We start from the raw sequence: 15867 nt of genomic DNA, 5'->3' as shown, positions 1-15867 counted from the left end.
AATTAAGTTAACCTAATTTCTTGATTTATCTTTGTAAAGAAACCTCATTGCTTTGCCTACTCTCTGCTGTCTCAGACGACGACATCACTTCCTGTCGGCCTGCAGTTCGCAACCTCACCACTAGATGCCGCTAAAAATCCCACACTGCCCCTTTAAGTGTGAGTTTGTGTGTTGTGCAGGTGATAACAGGAGTGCGTGGATGAGGACTAAACTGCCGGACCGCAGCTTGTATTTCTTCCACCTGCAGAAGCTGGAGGGCAGCTGGGAAAGACCTCAGGGGTTCGTCCAGAACAGCATCTTCCTGACGCACGAGGACATACAGGTGAGACACACACACACACACACACACACCACCAGTAAACCATACTGAATTAGCAGTAAACAACCAGGGCTGTTTCCCAAAAGCATCGTTAGCCAACTATGGTCGCAGGTTCTGTCGTTATCAGCAGTTCAACGAGTCGGTGTTTCCCCCCCGAAACCATCGTTCCAACGAACATTCTCAAACAGCATCGCAGAGTCGTGTGTTTGAGTGACAGATCTCCTGTGGTTAGAAGTAGAGTTTCTAGTTTGCATGACATGTGGACTCAATAAATCCTGATCTTGAGACAAATAATCAAGCGGACATTCAGTACAACCTGTGTCTTTTATTTGGAATACATAGAAATGTTCTGTAGATGAGTAATATTCTCTGTGACGGCGCTGAGGAAAACATTACAAGACTCCTTTAATTATCTTTTTTAGTTCTTGTAGAGTGCACATGTGTGAACGAGCTCTAGTGTGTAAGAACGAGTCTATGATTGAATCTGGAAATGAAGCAAAATAACTGAGAAAAATGAGTAATAGTCCTCAGATGCATGTCTGTAATTTATAGCAAAACATCTCGCGTTAATTCGATCTCAAACAGATTAATTAAAAGAAGTTATTACTCCATAACCTGCGTGACATCATTAACCAATGCGGTTGAACGACCAATTTGCGACAATACGGTTTCGGGAAACAGTCGTGACTATAGTTGATTTCTTCAACGATGATCGTATTATAGTAGTGAAGCAGCGAGTTACACACCCCAGAGCTCACTGTGTGTGTGTGTGTGTGTGTGTGTGTGTGTGGCGCCCCCTGCAGGCGGTGTGCAGTCGCGTGACCTCGGCCCACAGCAGAGATGTGCAGTGGAAGGCCAGTGAGACGCTGGTTCAGCAGATGCAGGCGCGCATGCGAGGGTTTCTGCTGCGACAGAAGCTAACCGAGCGTCTGCACTTCCTCAACACACACATTCCTGCCGTCATCACCATACAGGTGAGCCTCACCTGACCCTCAACACACACACTCCTGCCGTCATCACCATACAGGTGAGCCTCACCTGACCCTCAACATCTCCACATGCTGTTCATGGGAGAACCAGTAAATCTACACGTTTAGGCTTGATGATTAGGCTAGACTGATGTAACCCTCTTCCTTCCCTCAGGCAATTTTGACCTGGTATCTTTTTTGTTTTTTGAAAAAATTAAAAGAAGTCCAAGACTTTTGCCGCACTAGAACCATGAATACATACAAAATATGTGGTTATATATTTTATATTATATTTTATTAATCATAAAGCATATCTAATTAATTGACACTATGAATCTTGAACAATTTAACAACAATTTATTAAAAGTTTAACAAAAATTGCATGTTTACGGCTCAATGAAAAACGTTATTTTTTTTATTTTATCCTCTATTTCGGGTTTTTCTGGATTCCATTTTAATGGTTTAATAATATTTTCATAATTAAAAAACATAATTAATTGAATTCATAAAAACTATTTATTTATTTTTTCATTTCTATGATTCCCCCCCCCCCCCCCCATTCTGTGTTATGTATTTGTTCTGGCAATCATTGTATAGTAATTATTGTGAGATAAAAGATTGTGAGAACTTAAGAATTGTCTTTTTTACTTGACTTGACTTGACTTTTTTCATACATTCAAAAGGTGTTAAGTAATGTACTTTTATTTTTAATTGGTTAATAATAAGTTAGCTCAAATGTGTGAAACTTTAGCTCAAACTTTCCTGGTTTACCATATTTGATGCCAAATTAAATCTAATCTTTAATTTGGGGTGAACAATGCACGATACATAGTGTCTCATTTTTGATACATTGTTGCACCTGTAATGATTTATTATACTTTGTGTCATCAGTCTCACTGGAGGAGATACAGACAGCAGAGAGAATACCGGCGCAGACTGCAGTATCTGTACCAGAACTGGAGAGCCATCCTCAAGGTAAAGCGCGTGAGTGTGTGTGTGTGTGTACTTGTACAACTATCTTTGTGAGGACCAGTTTGAGTGTTAGACCATTGGCGTGAGGACAAATAGAGTAAAGTGAGGACATTTTGGCCAGTCCTCTCTTTCTGAGAGCCTTTAAAGGCCTGTTTGAGGGTCAAGACTTGGTTTTAGGGATAAGGTTATAATGAGGTTAAGGGTCGGTTTAGGGTCAGGGGTCGGGTTAGGCACTTAGTTGTGATGGGTAAGGTTAGGGTAAGCGGCTAGAGATTGCATTGTGTCAATGAATGTCCTCATAAAGACAGATGTACAAGAAAGCGTGTGTGTGTGTGTGTGTGTGTGTGTGTGTGTGTGTGTGTGTGTGTGTGTGTGGACTCACGTGTGACTCTCTGCACTCTCAGATCCAGGCCGCAGTGAAGATGTGGCTCGCCCGCAGGAACTATCTCGCCCGGCTCGCTTTCTTCAGGAGACATGTGAGGGTCACGCCTGCGTCCGGCATCATGATGAGAGTGTGTGTGTGTGTGTTCATCTGTGTGTTTATTTATCCGTCAGGTTGGAGCTATAATCCGGATCCAGGCGTTCTTCAGAGCCAGCAGAGCCCGCGAGGAGTATCGCCTACTGGGTCAGTCACTGATGATGAACTTCACAATCACTATATTTGATAGTGCCGTTCAAACGTTTGTGACCAGGGTTTGACATGAACACCCCCTGAATGCGAGTAAAAATCAACTGTGGCGAGTAACGCTGTCAAATCACGAGCCAATTTAGTGTGTTACTGATTATGTTTACTCCCTTTGCTGGAGAAGTTCGAGTTAGACAAATCTGCGCAGATTTAGCACAAATACTCGTGAGTCATCATATATTATATACAGTGTATTGCGCAGAATCTGCTCATATCTGCTTACCTGAACACACTCGTCACTACGCTACATATAACAGCACTTGTTCGTTTGCACTGAAGCAACAGCGAAGATTAAAAGCATCTGGTTTGCAGTTCACTCGAGCGCGCCGCCGCTGTCGGTGGTGTGTAAGTTCGCGCACCTGCTGGAGTGTGGAGACGCTGACATCCGTCAGGAGGCGGAGCTGCTGAGGCTCAGGGAGGAGGTGGTGAGGTCCATCCGGGCCAACAGACAGCAGGAGCATGACCTGGACCTCATGGACCTGAAGATCGGCCTGCTGGTCCGGAACCGGGTCACGCTACAGGTCAGACAGCCAGCGGAGACATAACGACTCTGATCATCTGACTTTCTCTCTCTGTCTGTCTGACTGATTGTTTTTCTGTCTGTCTGTCTGTCTGTCTGATTGTATTTCTGATTGTCTGTCTGTCTGTCTGTCTGTCTGTCTGTCTGTCTGTAGGAGGTGGTGTCTCACTGTAAGAAGCTCACGAAGAAGAATAAGGAGCAGTTGAGTGACATGATGGCTCTGGACAAACACAAGGGCCTGAAAGCTCTCAGTAAAGAGAAGAGAGACAAACTTGAGGCCTATCAGCACCTGTTCTACCTGTTGCAGGTACACTCACTCACTCACTCACTCACTCACTCACTCACTCACTCACTCACTCACTCACTCACTCACTCACTCACTCACTCACTCACTCACTCACTCACTCACTCACACAGACACTCAAACACACACTCTCTCTCTCTCTCTCTCTCTCTCTCTCTCTCTCTCTCACACACACACACAGACACAGACACAGAGACCCCCTAACCCGACCCCTAAACCTACCCATCACATAAAACCTTCTGTGCTTTTCTTCTTTTTCTCTCTCTCTGTGTGTGTGTGTGTGTGTGTGTGTGTGTGTGTGTGTGTGTGTGTGTGTGTGTGTGTGTGTTTATAGACCCAGCCGCTGTATCTGGCTCAGCTGATCTTCCTGATGCCTCAGAATAAAAGCACCAGCTTCATGGAGACGGTGATCTTCACTCTCTTCAACTACGGCTCCGACTGCAGGGAGGCTTTCCTTCTGCTGCAACTCTTCACTGCCGCGCTACGCCACGAGATCAGGTACTCACACGCACACGCACACTCTCTCACACTCACTCACACACTCACTCACTCACTCTCTCACACTCACTCACTCACTCACTACATTAGTGTTGCACGATGTACCGATACTTCAAAAGTATCGCGATACTTGGAAATTAAAAACGTCACGATACCTAAATTTATCAGTATCGATACTTAAAAAATAAAAATAAAAAACGCCTCAAACGCAGCAAAGAACCCACCGCTGTCAGTGTCATGTAACAAAACACTACAGCAAGATGTGGTCCACGACACGACTCGTCAAGACAAGTGGTCCACGACTCATAGAAAAAGATGACGCGAGGAGTGACATATGGAAGTACGTTGCCTACCTTGCTCTGTTGCACGGTGCACCGAAACTTCAAAAGTAAATCGGAAATTAAAAACGTCACGATTCCTTAATTTATTAGTATCGATACTTCTAAGAATGACCGCGTTCCAGATTTGTAAGGCCGGCGACACACTGGCTGCGTGTCGTGTCCGTTTTTATTTCAGCTCCCATGTTAACTGCCTGCGTGACACACGCGTCTCAGGCGCAGCTCGAGACACGCGGAAAACGCGTGCATGCTAGAATAGAACCGACGCCTATTTTTCACGCGAAACGCAAGCGTGTTGGAAGGGTTTCCAGGCAAAATAGAATAGGAAAGGATGTTTTTATGTCATTTTGACACGAATACATATTAATCAATGACATTTTGATGTTCGAAAGTTGACAAATATAATATAAAATGTAATTTTAAAAAATATTATCGATTTTCAAATATTGCACCTCTCAATACAGAACGAATTATTCTGTAGCTTATTTTGCCGTCAACACTGCCGACGTTGTCTTTGCTGCTATATATTTATGTTTAACATGAAGTATAGGCCTTCCACAACTCTCTCCCCATATGTCAAATATATCACCAATGAGGCTTATCATATGTTACCAATATTAAACATTGTTTAATATAATCGCTGTTCATATTTTTATTCAAAGTTCAGAATCAAGATAAAGTTATTACTGGTAACTCTTATGTTTCTTATGATAAATGAGATAATGCTGCTAAATTTATATATTTTTTTACCTTGAATGTCATTGCTTTAATTTATTTTTTATATTTCATATTTTGTTCAAATGTTTAATATATCTGCTGTTCATATGTTCATTTATTAGTGTGTTATATGATTAGAATGGTGTCCTGGTTTTAAAATAAAGCACAGCAATGATATTTGAGAGTGTTTCTCCCTTTTCAGGAAAAGTATCGAAAAAGTATCGAAATCGCAATACTTGACTTGGTATCGGTATCGAAACAATAATTTTGGTATCGTGACAACACTACACTACGTAATAAGTTTGTAACTAATTTGCATAATGTCCGCCCTATGGTCTTGATTGGCTGAGCAGCGTCTTTTAGCTCCGCCCTCAAACACTGTAGTGTATCTGAGACTGGAAGAGTTTGGTTCGTGTTGTTCATGTCGGTAAAACCCACGCCATCGTTACTGTTCGTATCACTGTGATCAAGAGCTGAGATTCAGATATGATAATGAGCTTTTGCTTTCTGACCAATCAGAGCAGAACAGCTCTCAGAGAGGCGGGGCTTAGAGAGACTGAATTTTTTAGGAGAAAACAAAACAACATTAGGAACCTTTAAAAGAGCATAATAGATGCACTTTAATATACGTGTGCCAGATAAAAATGCAAATAAGCGAACATCACATTAATCATTCCTTTAGTGAATTGATCTGCACTGAAATTGATTGATTTCCATCAGTCATTAATTTAATCAATCAAACATGTTAATTGGTGCACACGAATGAAAGCGCTGGACTCTGTGCAGTGTGAAGGTGGACCGTCCGCAAGAAGTGGTCACCGGAAACCCCACCGTCATCAAGATGCTGGTGAGTTTCTACCGTCACGCTCGCGGTCAGAACGCGCTGAAGGACGTCTTGGGTCCGGCGATCAGAGAGGTTCTGCAGGACCGGGCCCTCAACATCCGAACCGACCCCGTGGAGATCTACAAGAGCTGGGTCAACCAGACCGAGAGCCAGACCGGCCAGAAGAGGTCCGTGAGAATGCTATAGGAACACTGTAAAAAATGTTATGTGCTACTTAGAAAAATGATGGTAACAATATTACACGTGATATTTTTGAGTAGTTTTTTAAGGTGCCGTGTGTAAGTTTTAGCGGCATCTAGTGGTGAGGTTGCGTATTGCAATCAATAGACGACATCCGTGAGAATGCTATAAGAACACATTCCTGTATGAGATACTCAGTTCTTATGAGATCTTATAATTATTACATTGTTTAAATTAAGATATTTTTCGCTAACTGTGATTTTGTATATGTAATGAATTGAATTGAATTGAATTGAATTATGAGATGAACATCACTTGGTGTGTGTGTGTGTGTGTGTCAGTTGTTTACCGTATGAGGTGAGCGTCGAAGAGGCCTTGAGTCACACTGAGGTCCAGCAGAGGTTAAACATCTCCATCACAAACCTGAAGAACCTCACGGAGCGCGTGTTACACGCCATCACCAGCAACACACACAAAATACCGTAAGTGTGTCATGCCTACACACATATACACTACTGGTCTGAAGTTAGAGATGTTTATGAAACAGTGAGTCTCTTCTTCTCACAAAAGCTGTTTATCTGATCAGAAATACAGTAAAAAAAATGAAATATTGCTATGATTTACAACATCTGTTCTCTATGTGAATATATAGTAAAGTGTGATATATTCCTGTGATCAAAGCTGAATGTTCAGCATCATTACTCCAGTCTTCAGTGTCACATGATCCTTCAGAAATCACTCTAATATGATGATTTGATGCTCAATTATTAGTAATGGTTCTTATTATTATCAATGTTAAAAACAGTTTTTACTGCTTAATATTTTTGTGGTTGTGATTAACCGTTTGGTCATTATATTCAGTCCCTCCTATAGAGCTGGTAAGTCCCGCCCCCTTTGCTAATCCCACTGGACCTCTAGGTTGAAAAATCGTCAATGCAAGTGAATGGGAGAAAATAATTATTTTCTGGTCCCGTTTGAATTGTGCCATGAATGTGAACATATGTTGTCTGTGAATTTTTTATATAATCTTTCGTGTGAAGAATGCTACAATTTAGCGGGTAGAAGTTTAATACGGTTAGACTTTGTGTGAGAGCACTTTGTGGACTACAACTCTTCGCTGCTTTCGACGCGTTTGAAACGTCACCACCATTCGCACACGGACACTAGCTCACGGATCCCGCTAAACATGACTGTGTCTTTGGTGCACTTCACCGCCTTCTTTCAGGGAGAGGACAAAATCGTTGAGGTTGGCGAAAACCACGGGTAAGTCAACTTTATGGGGTGACGTCACATAGGCGACATGTAGTCTTTCTCGTTATGTCTTTTCCACAACTGCTAGCCGAAGAATCATACCATATACTGTCAAACTCGTAACATGTAACACTCGTAAAAAATTCACAGACAACATATGTTCACATTCATGGCACAATTCAAATTATTTTCTCCCATTCACTTGCATTGACGATTTTTCAACCTCGAGGTCCAGCGGGGTTTTACGGAAGGGGCGGGACTTACCAGCTCTATATTTAGAATCAGTGTTTGTGACGGTTAGAAAACAATATTACCTGCAAAGAATTAATGAAAAACTGACCACAATCGATTTCAGTAATTATGCACAAAAACGTTACAGGTAATTATATTCTTACTGTTACTAATACTAATTTCATACCAATTATTGATTGACAATTTAAAAAAAAAGTTGCAGGAAATTTTGGGCTGCATAAAAGTTTTGTGAATTCTTGATGGGACTGAATATTAGATGATGATAATGTTTTTGTTTTTTAAATTTGGTGTTTTCAGGGGAGATTTTATAACTTGTGTGTGTGTGTGTGTGTGTGTGTGTGTCTTAAACAGGTACGGTTTGCGCTACACTGCTAAAGTTTTGAGAGACGCCCTGCAGGAGAAGTTTCCTCAGGCCAGTGAGGACGAGCTGTACAAGGTACATTTCTCAAACCTCAGATTATCATATATATAATTCCTAAAAATATAAAATCTTTATTTTTAGAAATTAATCATTCCTACAAATAAATGCTTTTGATCATAAAATATGTATTATGTGTATATACATCTTTTTAATATAAAGATTTAAGATTTTTAGTAAATGATATTGTGTGTGTGTGATCAGATCGTGGGTAACCTCATCTACTATCGCTACATGAACCCTGCTGTCGTGGCTCCTGACGGGTTTGATGTTGTGGAGTTCGGCGCCGGTTCTGCTCTTCTTCCGGGTCAGCGCCGGACTCTGGGTTCCATCGCTCGCATCCTTCAGCACAGCGCAGCGCTCAAACACTTCAGCGGGGACTCGGCTCACCTGCGCGCGCTCAACCAGTACATCTCTCACACACACACACGCTTCAGGTGAGTGCATGCTCTCAACCAGTACATCACACTCACTCACGTGCGCTCTCAACCAGTACATCACACACACTCACACACGCTCTCAACTAGTACATCACACACACTCACGTTTGCTCTCAACCAGTACATCACACACACTCACACACGCTCTCAACTAGTACATCACACACACTCACACACACTCACACACGCTCTCAACTAGTACATCACACACACTCACACACGCTCTCAACTAGTACATCACACACACTCACGCACGCTCTCAACCAGTACATCACACACACTCACACACACTCACACACGCTTCAGGTGAGTGCACGCTCTCAACTAGTACATCACACACACTCACACACACTCACACACGCTTCAGGTGAGTGCACGCTCTCAACTAGTACATCACACTCACGCACGCTCTCAACCAGTACATCACACTCACTCACGTGCGCTCTCAACCAGTACATCACACACACTCACACACACTCACACACGCTCTCAACTAGTACATCACACACACTCACGCACGCTCTCAACCAGTACATCACACACACTCACACACACTCACACACGCTTCAGGTGAGTGCACGCTCTCAACTAGTACATCACACTCACGCACGCTCTCAACCAGTACATCACACTCACTCACGTGCGCTCTCAACCAGTACATCACACACACTCACACACGCTCTCAACTAGTACATCACACACACTCACGCACGCTCTCAACTAGTACATCACACACACTCACACACGCTCTCAACTAGTACATCACACACACTCACGCACGCTCTCAACTAGTACATCACACACACACACTCACGCACGCTCTCAACCAGTACATCACACTCACTCACGTGCGCTCTCAACCAGTACATCACACACACACACACACACACTCTCAACCAATACATCACACACACTCATCTCTCGGTTCTCTTCACACTGCACGCTTCTCGTCTCATCTCTCGGTTCTCTGCTCGCTTCCCGGCTTATCTCTCGGTTCTCTTCACACTGCACGCTTCTCGTCTCATCTCTCGGTTCTCTGCACGCTTCTCGTCTCATCTCTCGGTTCTCTGCACGCTTCCCGGCTTATCTCTCGGTTCTCTTCACACTTCCCGTCTCATCTCATCTCTCGGTTCTCTGCACACTTCCCGTCTCATCTCTCAGTTCTCTTCACACTTCCCGGCTCATCTCTCGGTTCTCTGCACGCTTCCCGGCTTATCTCTCGGTTCTCTTCACACTTCCCGTCTCATCTCATCTCTCGGTTCTCTGCACACTTCCCGTCTCATCTCTCAGTTCTCTTCACACTTCCCGGCTCATCTCACGGTTCTCTGCACACTTCCCGTCTCATCTCTCAGTTCTCTTCACACTTCCCGGCTCATCTCTCGGTTCTCTGCACACTTCCCGTCTCATCTCACGGTTCTCTTCACACTTCCCATCTCATCTCACGGTTCTCTTCACACTTCCCGTCTCATCTCATCTCTCGGTTCTCTTCACACTTCCCGTCTCATCTCATCTCTCGGTTCTCTGCACACTTCCCGTCTCATGTCTCAGTTCTCTTCACACTTCCCGGCTCATCTCTCGGTTCTCTGCACACTTCCCGTCTCATCTCACGGTTCTCTTCACACTTCCCGGCTCATCTCTCGGTTCTCTGCACACTTCCCGGCTCATCTCTCGGTTCTCTGCACACTTCCCGGCTCATCTCTCGGTTCTCTGCACACTTCCCGGCTCATCTCTCGGTTCTCTGCACACTTCCCGTCTCATCTCTCGGTTCTCTGCACACTTCCCGTCTCATCTCACGGTTCTCTGCACACTTCCCGGCTCATCTCTCGGTTCTCTTCACACTTCCCGTCTCATCTCATCTCTCGGTTCTCTTCACACTTCCCGTCTCATCTCATCTCTCGGATCTCTTCACACTGCCCGGCTCATCTCTCGGTTCTCTTCACACTTCCCGGCTCATCTCATCTCTCGGTTCTCTTCACACTTCCCGTCTCATCTCATCTCTCGGTTCTCTGCACACGTCCCGTCTCATCTCTCGGTTCTCTTCACACTTCCCGGCTCATCTCTCGGTTCTCTGCACACTTCCCGGCTCATCTCTCGGTTCTCTGCACACTTCCCGGCTCATCTCTCGGTTCTCTTCACACTTCCCGTCTCATCTCATCTCTCGGTTCTCTTCACACTTCCCGTCTCATCTCATCTCTCGGTTCTCTGCACCCTTCCCGGCTCATCTCTCGGTTCTCTTCACGCTTCCCGTCTCATCTCTCGGTTCTCTGCACACTTCCCGTCTCATCTCTCGGTTCTCCGCTCACTTCCCGGCTCATCTCTCGGTTCTCTGCACACTTCCCGTTTCATCTCTCGGTTCTCTGCACACTTCCCGTTTCATCTCTCGGTTCTCTGCACACTTCCCGTCTCATCTCTCGGTTCTCTGCACACTTCCCGTCTCATCTCTCGGTTCTCTGCACACTTCCCGTCTCATCTCTCGGTTCTCTTCACACTTCCCGTCTCATCTCTCGGTTCTCCGCTCACTTCCCGGCTCATCTCTCGGTTCTCTGCACACTTCCCGTTTCATCTCTCGGTTCTCTGCACACTTCCCGTCTCATCTCTCGGTTCTCTGCACACTTCCCGTCTCATCTCTCGGTTCTCTTCACACTTCCCGTCTCATCTCTCGGTTCTCCGCTCACTTCCCGGCTCATCTCTCGGTTCTCTGCACACTTCCCGTCTCATCTCTCGGTTCTCTTCACACTTCCCGTCTCATCTCTCGGTTCTCCGCTCACTTCCCGGCTCATCTCTCGGTTCTCTGCACACTTCCCGTTTCATCTCTCGGTTCTCTGCACACTTCCCGTTTCATCTCTCGGTTCTCTGCACACTTCCCGGCTCATCTCTCGGTTCTCTGCACACTTCCCGGCTCATCTCTCGGTTCTCTGCACACTTCCCGTCTCATCTCTCGGTTCTCTTCACACTTCCCGTCTCATCTCTCGGTTCTCCGCTCACTTCCCGTCTCATCTCTCGGTTCTCTGCACACTTCCCGGCTCATCTCTCGGTTCTCTGCACACTTCCCGGCTCATCTCTCGGTTCTCTGCACACTTCCCGTCTCATCTCTCGGTTCTCTTCACACTTCCCGTTTCATCTCTCGGTTCTCCGCTCACTTCCCGTCTCATCTCTCGGTTCTCTGCACACTTCCCGGCTCATCTCTCGGTTCTCTGCACACTTCCCGGCTCATCTCTCGGTTCTCTGCACACTTCCCGTCTCATCTCTCGGTTCTCTTCACACTTCCCGTCTCATCTCTCGGTTCTCTGCACACTTCCCGTCTCATCTCTCGGTTCTCTGCACACTTCCCGTCTCATCTCTCGGTTCTCTCCTGTAACAGGAAGTTCCTGCGCGCGGTGTGTGACGTGCCTGAGCCGGAGGAACGCTTCAATATCGATGAATATTCAGAGACGCTGATCCTCAACAGGCCCGTGATCTACATCTCCATCAGTGAACTCATCAACACACACAGAGTCAGTGTCAAACATTACATCACAATATGCTCACAATTATCCTCGATAATGATATTTCACAGTATACATGTGTTATAGAAACCTGATTAAAAAGTATAAAAAAAGGATGATAATTTACATAGTAATAGTGTTGTATTTAAATAGCCATGAACTCCGTAATAAAACAGCTTTATAAATCAATATTACTGTTGACTTGAAAGGTTCATCTGGACATCCTCTCTGAAATAATGTATAAATATTAATTATAATTATAATATTAGTAATTATATAATATATATTTGTATTGCATAAAAACAAAAGTGTTACCTAAAATAATCCATTTATTATTTATTACAAACTGAAAATATAATTTAACTCAAAATATAGAGTAATAATCAATTAATCGATTGTAATGTACTTGATAATCATCACTCAAATATTGAGTTGTTCATAAACATTTTAATTGGACATAAGGCAGTTTTATGTTAACCGTTCCAGATTTAATTATTTCTACTCTAATTTGTTATTGAAATATAAACATTAACAATAAAATGCACCGATTTATTCAAACATACATTCAATAATGAAGTTAGCAGGTTAAGTAAAAAATATAATGAACTTATAATATAGTGCATATATTTCTCCTCTTATGAATGAATGAGGCATTTATATAGCGCTTTCATATGTGCTACTGTACACCCAGAGCACTTCACAATCATATCAGGGGATCTCTCCTCAAGACCACCAGTGAGTGTGCAGCATCACACACACACACACACACACACACACCAGCTATAGGTGGAGAGGAGCGAGTGATCGAGTCAATTCAGGGTATGGGGATCATTAGGAGGCCATGATTGGCAAGGGCCAATGGAGGGAATTTAAAGAATTTCTTAAAATGGAAATGAAATGAAGCTGGTGTGTCACTGACGTGTGTGTGTGTGTGTGTGTGTCTCAGCTGCTGTTGGAGCATCAGGACTGTCTGTGTCCCGATCCCTCAGACCCTCTTCAGCAGCTTCTGCAGGATCTGGGATCAGTGCCGTCGCTGCAGGATCTCATCGGTAAGTCATACAGATCCAAAGCCCAATGAGCTCCCTACCTAGATAGGGTTCTGAGGGCCCTTAAGTTCTGATCTGTGTGTGTGTGTGTGTGTGTGCGCAGGTGAGGGGCAGCTCAACCCCACAGATCCAAATGTGGAGCAGCCTTTGGCCAAGATGGAGGTTTCTCTGACGCTCACCAGCAAGTTTGACGTGTTCACGAGCTCTGATGACCGGCCTGATGCGCGGGGGATTCTGCTGAGGTGGGCGGAGTCTGTCGGATGATGAGTGTGTCATGATGATGATGATGATGATGATGATGATGATGATGAGGTCATTTCCTGTCTGGTTGTTCTTCAGCACTAAGCAGCTGATCATCGATGTGATCAGAACACAGCCCGGTGACACACTCAGTGAGGTGCTTCAAGTCTCCGCCTCCAGAGATCAGGTACATGACTACACACACACACACACACACACACACACACACACACACACACACACACAGAGTCATCGCAATGACTGAAACTGGAGTTACACCATTCAGAGGAATGAGGAAATCTTCCAATTAAAGTTTAAAAACTGTGTATATATACTTTTTTCTTTTTTTTTTACATTTGTTTTTATATTTAAATTAAATAATTTCTTTAAAATAAAAAATACATGTGTGTATGATTATATTTATTTTTTAGAAATGATCAATTTTATATATCAAATGTCATAAAAAATTTTTTTTTTTAAATCACACACATTTTTACATTGAGTGTTCATCAGAGGGGTCCAAGACCCAGGACTTTTTTTCGTACTTGAACCACGAATACACTCAAAATATTGAATGGATTCGAGGAGGTTTGTGGTTGAAATTTAAAAGAGTAATAAATCCTTCACTCACGGGTCAATTTGACCCCCTTAGGAATGAATGAAATGTGAGGAATGCTTCAGTAGTACTCATAGAAAAACCTAAAAATGCTAAAAATTCTAACAAAAAATGCTAAAACACTTAAGAACTGACTTTAGGACCCAGAGGAACAGCTCATTTGCTCCATATAGAGATTTAAGCCCATCTAGAGTCATGAAATATCATCTTATATTATTATTTTCCACAAGAGGTCGACAAAGACACAATGTAAGATATTTAGAGCTGAATTAAAAGTGTTGATGTGAATTAAGTTGAAAGAATGTGAGGAATGTGCTTAAATTACCATTTATTTATTAATCAAATCTAGTAATTTAAAGGTAAATACAATTAAAAATAACACAATAATTGCATTAAAAAATAACCAAAAAAATATTAAGCGGGTCATGGGAAGATGAGGGTTAAGTGTTATCAGGGCTGATTTAGATCTTAAATCTCTAATAAATCCTTCATTAACTGCGTATAAAACACCAGTGTGTGTGTGTGTGTGTGTGTGTGTTCAGGAGGTGCAGCACGGCTGGATGATGCACCAGCGCGCTCAGAGAGACAACAGAACCCCAGAGAAGATGAAGAGGAACCAGTCGCTGGTGTCCGACGGCAGCCTGACTCTGGAGGAGAAGAAGAGGAAGATCCTGAGGAACCTGAGGAGACTGGAGGCCATCGGGATCCTGCACCCCCCCGACACGCACACACACATGCTGCAGCTCATCGCCAAGGTGAGTGTGTGTGTGTGTGTGCTGACCAAAGTGTGCCGCACAAGTCCTGAAAGCAGGGTTCCCACGGGTTCTTGAAAGTGTTTGAATTTATTTTGTGCGAGAAGTTTTCTGGGAAAAAAAATCTGTATTATTCCGTCCGGTCCGCTAATGTGTTACTTCACCCACACTTCAGGCCTATGCGCACTAGCTCGCTCGATATACGCTAGTTACGCATTGCGTTAAGTGTTTCCTGCGTTAGGTACTTTGTGTTGTACGTTGCCATGACGTTCACGCTTGCACGAAACTACTACGATGGAACCTCAACATTTCACACACACACACACACACACACACACACACACACACACACACACTCACACTCACACACACTCAAACACTGCACAGATAGGCTGTTACATGAGCCTGAGCTCGTCTCAATACAACCCATGCAGACGTTAATATCAGATCATTCTAGAATACAGTTTAGGAGGATGTTCTGAATACTCAGTTTTATGCAAAACAGAAATACGACAAATAGAATATCAGATCTCTGTCATATGGCCAAATATAAATGCAAAAAGCAAAAAACTTGTGTTTGACACATGAAATCTGTAACGATGTTTCTTACAAGGAGACACGATGTAACCTTTCGCTCACTTGAAGTGTGTCTCCGCATGAAGTCCTTGAATGTGAGGGTTACCGAGGTGTGGGAACCCTGTGAAAGTGAAGCCATAGAGAGTATAGCTCATAAGCCCCGCCCTCTCCATGAAGTCCAATGGGACGCGATTACACTTCAAATACTTTTTTCCCAAAGGATGTTTTGTCATTTTAGGTCGTTTTTATCACTCTGATGTAAGTTTAAGTGTTCGTTTTTTTTAAATAAGTTTGTGTTAGTTATTTGATGCAATAAAATAGGAATGTGACGTCATGATTGACAGCTGTGATTGACAGCTTCTCTGAGTAAAGTATCACTGAGGCACAAATGGACTTTTTGGGGGGATTTTCGGGAGGAGCTTTAACTTTTAATTTCTACATTTCCA

At 43.6% G+C, this 15867-nt stretch overlaps 1 protein-coding gene across 2 annotated transcripts in view; it reads left to right on the top strand.

The window, feature by feature from the left end:
- The window catches only part of iqgap3 (IQ motif containing GTPase activating protein 3), a 32993-nt gene that overhangs the window by 13073 nt on the left and 4053 nt on the right, over nucleotides 1-15867 (top strand). For both annotated transcript variants that reach the window (XM_084385794.1, XM_084385793.1), the window contains 17 exons: nucleotides 180-322; nucleotides 1123-1293; nucleotides 2179-2262; nucleotides 2664-2735; nucleotides 2815-2884; nucleotides 3257-3465; nucleotides 3619-3771; nucleotides 4103-4266; nucleotides 6108-6332; nucleotides 6687-6827; nucleotides 8200-8284; nucleotides 8471-8703; nucleotides 12068-12200; nucleotides 13138-13240; nucleotides 13341-13479; nucleotides 13577-13664; nucleotides 14636-14848. In XM_084385794.1, coding sequence (XP_084241920.1) covers nucleotides 180-322; nucleotides 1123-1293; nucleotides 2179-2262; nucleotides 2664-2735; nucleotides 2815-2884; nucleotides 3257-3465; nucleotides 3619-3771; nucleotides 4103-4266; nucleotides 6108-6332; nucleotides 6687-6827; nucleotides 8200-8284; nucleotides 8471-8703; nucleotides 12068-12200; nucleotides 13138-13240; nucleotides 13341-13479; nucleotides 13577-13664; nucleotides 14636-14848 — 2426 coding nt within the window. The remainder of the gene's footprint in view (nucleotides 1-179; nucleotides 323-1122; nucleotides 1294-2178; nucleotides 2263-2663; nucleotides 2736-2814; nucleotides 2885-3256; nucleotides 3466-3618; nucleotides 3772-4102; nucleotides 4267-6107; nucleotides 6333-6686; nucleotides 6828-8199; nucleotides 8285-8470; nucleotides 8704-12067; nucleotides 12201-13137; nucleotides 13241-13340; nucleotides 13480-13576; nucleotides 13665-14635; nucleotides 14849-15867) is intronic.

This window comes from Rutilus rutilus (genome assembly GCF_951802725.1).
Source record: "Rutilus rutilus genome assembly, chromosome: 17".
In the NCBI taxonomy this organism is placed as follows: Eukaryota; Metazoa; Chordata; class Actinopteri; order Cypriniformes; family Leuciscidae; genus Rutilus; species Rutilus rutilus.
This window is presented reverse-complemented; position numbering and strand designations above follow the sequence as displayed.